We start from the raw sequence: 4443 nt of genomic DNA on the forward strand, positions 1-4443 counted from the left end.
TACCTGTCCTAATAAAGGCATAGGCTAATTCTAAATATGGTAGTCGGAAAGGGGCTTTGAAAAAGTCCTTTAATTTGTGTGGGAACCAGGATGATATTATGGCTGCACAGCTTCATGTCCCCAGGAAGGAGGCAAAATGGGTTATACAGATTCCTGCATGGTATTCACTATAGGGAGAGCCTGCTGCAAAGATTCGTGTTTTCAGAAGGCAATTGCTGCTTGGAAGGCTAATGCTGCTGCAGGAATCGATGGTTTTGGTTTTCTTCTGTCCTATCTCCAGGATATGGAAAGCCCTGCAACAAAGAGGCTACGGACAGCAGCAAAGTCTTCTATTCTGTCCCAGCCAGAAAGCAAAAGCGTTGGTCCAGCAAAGAAGAAAGTGACTTTTGATCCAAACATATCACAGTGTGATAAAGAAGGAACCAGCAAGACCATCCAGCCAGTGACCAAAGGCATGTCCCTCAAAGAGACAGCAGACATCGTTGTCAAATATTTGACCCCGTTCTACAAGGGTGGCAAATTTGCTTCCAAGGTAGGGCATGGTTCAAGGCCTTCTCTAGCAGAAGGATACTGAATCTACCTAGTGATCCGGGTGTCCAAGAAGGGAAAGATGTGATAGGGATATTTCTGCCAAGTCAAATGTTGGTACGTGCTGCTGTAGTGACTCTAGGTCCAGTAACTTGCCTCTCCCAGGAAAGGGTTTGCGTGTGATAAAGCGGCATCATGTTGGTCCTGTACTTGTTCAGAAGTGTTCATGTTTTCACACTAAACTCTGGCAGGTTTTTAGAACTCCTGCCTTGTGGAATGGCAGCAGATCAGGTTCAGCTTTGGTCTGGTTTATCTATCTGATGTATTCTGCAAGGCAGCATGTGTGTGCACATGCTAATTCAGCACTGAAGGGTCAGGTCTATTTGCAGGCTTACAGCACTCCTATAGTATAAATATTTGAACAGTTTGTGCTACAGCCAGCCCATGCTAAAGGCAGAACAAGTGTGGGAATGGTTCAGTGACACAACTAATCTTGACTTCCTGCTCTTTCTCCTCTCCATCCCTGCAGGATCTGTTTAAGGGCTTTGCTCGGCACCTGTCTCACCTACTGACTGAAGAGCAGAACCCTGCCCGCAAGACTGGTGAGTTGGTAGCTGGGGATAGCACCAACAGTCCTGGGTTCTTTTGATGCTAAGTGGATTGATCTATTAGAGGGGGCAGATGTCTTAAGTATCTTCTCAAAGGTGGTGCTGCTTCTCTTGCAGTGAAAGAAGAAGCACAGAGACTCATCAAGGAATTTTTCAAAACACGGGTCAGGTGTGAGAGCGAGACAGACTGGCAGGAGCTGCAGAGCTCAGAGACATAATCTTTGCATCTTGTTGGCTCTTTTCCTTCCTCGAGCAGGTGGGACCAGGGGACTTGCTGAGCTTGGCCAAGGAGAGTTTTGTGAAAATGCAGAAGGGAGCTTTTTCTTTCTGCTGCATTTTTGGTCTCTTCTGTCTGCAGTGTCACCTTAGTGACACACACTTCCAGGAAACCAGTTTCTGTGAACTTCTGGAGAGTTTCTCCAATTACCAGGGCACGGAAGCCCTCCAGCGCATCTTGCCAGGAGCTGTAAAGTCTGAATCTGCTGTGTAGATTAGAGGCTGCTGCCTCAGGTGTTCTGCAGTGCCTCCAACCTCTGCTCCCTGCAGCAGTCTGGGAAGGGCTCAGATTTTCCAGTTGGGACTCTGCTTTGGGATAGCATCCTCTTGTTCCCTAGATGGCTCCTCCCCTTGCTCCCCCATCTCTTATGTTCTTATTTAAGTGTTACCAATAGAAGCCTTACACTATGAACATGTTCACATGCTTGCTCAGGGCTGCCAATGATGGAGTTGGTGGTTGAGTTCCTGGATGGAACATTTTCCCTTGGAGGGCAGTGTTTTGTTTTTACCATGGAGGCACTGCCTACTTTCTGAAGGTAGAGAAACTCGGATTCTTTTTGTTTTAATCCTAACTTTTTTTTAACTGTGTCTAATTCTGCCTGCCCTTTAATTTAAGTGGTGATGCTCTTTCAGTGTTAACTCTCCAAAGGTGGCACCAAGATTGCTGACACTTTTCCAGTATTTGCTTGTAACCCCTAAAGCCATATCTGCTCCCTGTGCCTCACCCACAGCACCCAGTATGGAGGGCAACACTGCTGTCACAACTGGTTAGCATAACTGCTGTGGCCCTCAAATTGATGCTGTGGTGCCTCTGCTGCTATATTTATATAAGGACCTGAACCTTTAGGGCATCAGTGTGCTTTAAATAACCTGATCCCCAAGCACAAGTCCTTTCTGTTGGGTTTTTGTTGGGTTCTGCCTTTGTTCTGTGCCTACAAGAGGATGGTGGCCTCAGGTACTAGTGCTGCTAGAGGAATCCACAGCCTGAGAAGCCATGAAAGAAACAAGCTTTTGAATCACTTGTACTCAACAGATTTTTTTTTTTTTTTTAATATACTGAAGGGTATGTGCGGAACTGACAATAAAATGATATTATAGCTGCTGTGGACTCTTCTTGAAAGCTTTCTTACCTATCATATAAACTTGTCTCAAGTTACATTAAGACAATGCTCCATGCTCCATCACTGTGAATACAAACATGAAAGCTCATTCTTTTTGTTTGAACAGGCAGCTAATGAATGCAAGACTGGGATATGATGGGTGGGAAGTCTTTGGCAGTAGACATCTCCAATCCTGATAGCTTCAGGACTTTTCCAGCTAGAACTGTAAGAGGAGCTTGGAAATGTTTAACTCAAAGTCACTTTCATCTTCAGCTTGGTCTGGTAGGACTAAAAGAGCTCACTGGTAGGACCAAAGAGCTTTACAAGAAGCATTTTGCACACAAAAAAAGTGTTTTTCAGTTGTTGCTTGATGGTTTCTGCTTCACCTTCCATTAAAGATCCTGTATTACTGGCAACTTAAGTGGGATTACTGTCTCTAGTCTAGAGTTTAGTGCTTATAGAGTTCAACTGCTGTCTGGCTGGGTGAACTTCTCAGAAATACTTTGTGTGGCTTGTAAATCAGGGGGCTCTTGTAAGGGACCGTTATGACATGGTTTGTGTGAAACAGCATTGAAGCACCATGTTTAGCATTTCTAACCAGAAGAGCTGTGGTGTGGGGAGTTCTGCCTCAGTGGAGGGTAGCAAAAGCTCATAAAAAGACAAAGGGAAGAAGGATGAGTTAAGCATCAGAAATCTCTTCTTCTGTTTCATGTTGCTGTGGTGCTTCACCAGCCTTGCAGTGACACTGCTGAAGGGAGAGGATGGAGCATGCTTCAGCTGGGGCCTACCAGGCCACAGCAAGTAGCACTTGCAGGGAAGTTCCTGACAGAAAAGACTCAGCTGTTACTGCCAGCATCAGCTCACCAGCAAGGAGCCAGCTGTGGGTCATGGCTTGCATTGAGCACCCTCAGATCTAGTCCATTCCCAGCCAACAGTAACATCCTTTTCCTCAAGCTTCTCCAGGTACCTGCAGGTCAACCTTCTCATGTTATATGTAAACAAGGATCTGTCATATCATAGCTGCAAAACAGCTATTATGTGATTATTTTATTGCAGTCCCCTAAAAATGAAGGTATGTTTTATTTCATTAAGATAGCTGTAGTAATAAAAATAAATTAAGCATTTTTATACAACCCAGGCCTCTATCCTCTGCTGTAATACAAGTTCCATTTGAATATTTTTCTCCATGGGCATAGAGCCATCATTTAAATAGGACAGCTGCATGGACATGACTGAGTTCTTTATAGTAGAAGGAAAAAGATGCACATAATTATGTCAGTAAGAAATTAATTAACAATAAACATTCTTACCATTGCAGCTCAATCTGTGACCCAGCACATGTGGTAATTGCATATTAACACTGATCTGCTTTGTAATTAAGATGCTTTCTATAAGCTCCTGCTTCACAAACCCTGCTGCAGGGCATCTCTTGCACATCAAGATAGAGAAAAAAACTGGTCTTAGAAAAACACCAGCAGCCAGTGCAGTCATATCATAGCCCTGGCTTTGCTTTCCGATACAAAAATCTCCCGCAAGCATCAGTCTTTGCGCCTGTTCATTAATTCAAAAAAAGAAAGAGAAAAAACAGTCCCACACTGCATAGCCTGAAGGCAGTTGCCTCTGTGCTTCCATCTGTTCAGCTGCTCTATGATGGAGCAGGCTATGAAAAAGCAATGGTGTGAAAAATGTGTTGTGTGGTTCTTTCAGCCAGTGCATGCATCACTTCAAGGAAGAGTTCAACTCACAGGGACTGAATTGCAAGGCACATGGGGTGAGATTATGGGTCAGTTCATCAACAAACAGACCATCACTGTGGTGGCAGTCTTGGAAAGCAGCAGAGATCAAGGATGTCTTTTAGGAGAGCCATCCCCAGAGGACAGGGCAAGGAGCACTGAACAAGCCCAAAGAAAGGAAACCGGTGCTATTCTGCC

The 4443-nt window shown here is 44.6% G+C and overlaps 1 protein-coding gene across 3 annotated transcripts in view; it reads left to right on the plus strand.

Annotated features, from left to right (window-relative positions):
- RECQL5 (RecQ like helicase 5) overlaps nt 1-3330 on the plus strand; it is a 41747-nt gene extending 38417 nt beyond the window's left edge. For 2 of the 3 annotated variants that reach the window (XM_067308548.1, XM_013944092.2), the window contains 3 exons: nt 281-532; nt 1058-1130; nt 1254-3228. In XM_067308548.1, coding sequence (XP_067164649.1) covers nt 281-532; nt 1058-1130; nt 1254-1354 — 426 coding nt within the window. In that variant the 3' untranslated portion in view covers nt 1355-3228. The other variant, XM_067308549.1, reaches the window with a different exon arrangement.
- Nucleotides 3331-4443: the final 1113 nt, after the last annotated feature.

This window comes from Apteryx mantelli, chromosome 19 (genome assembly GCF_036417845.1).
Source record: "Apteryx mantelli isolate bAptMan1 chromosome 19, bAptMan1.hap1, whole genome shotgun sequence".
Taxonomy (NCBI): domain Eukaryota; kingdom Metazoa; phylum Chordata; class Aves; order Apterygiformes; family Apterygidae; genus Apteryx; species Apteryx mantelli.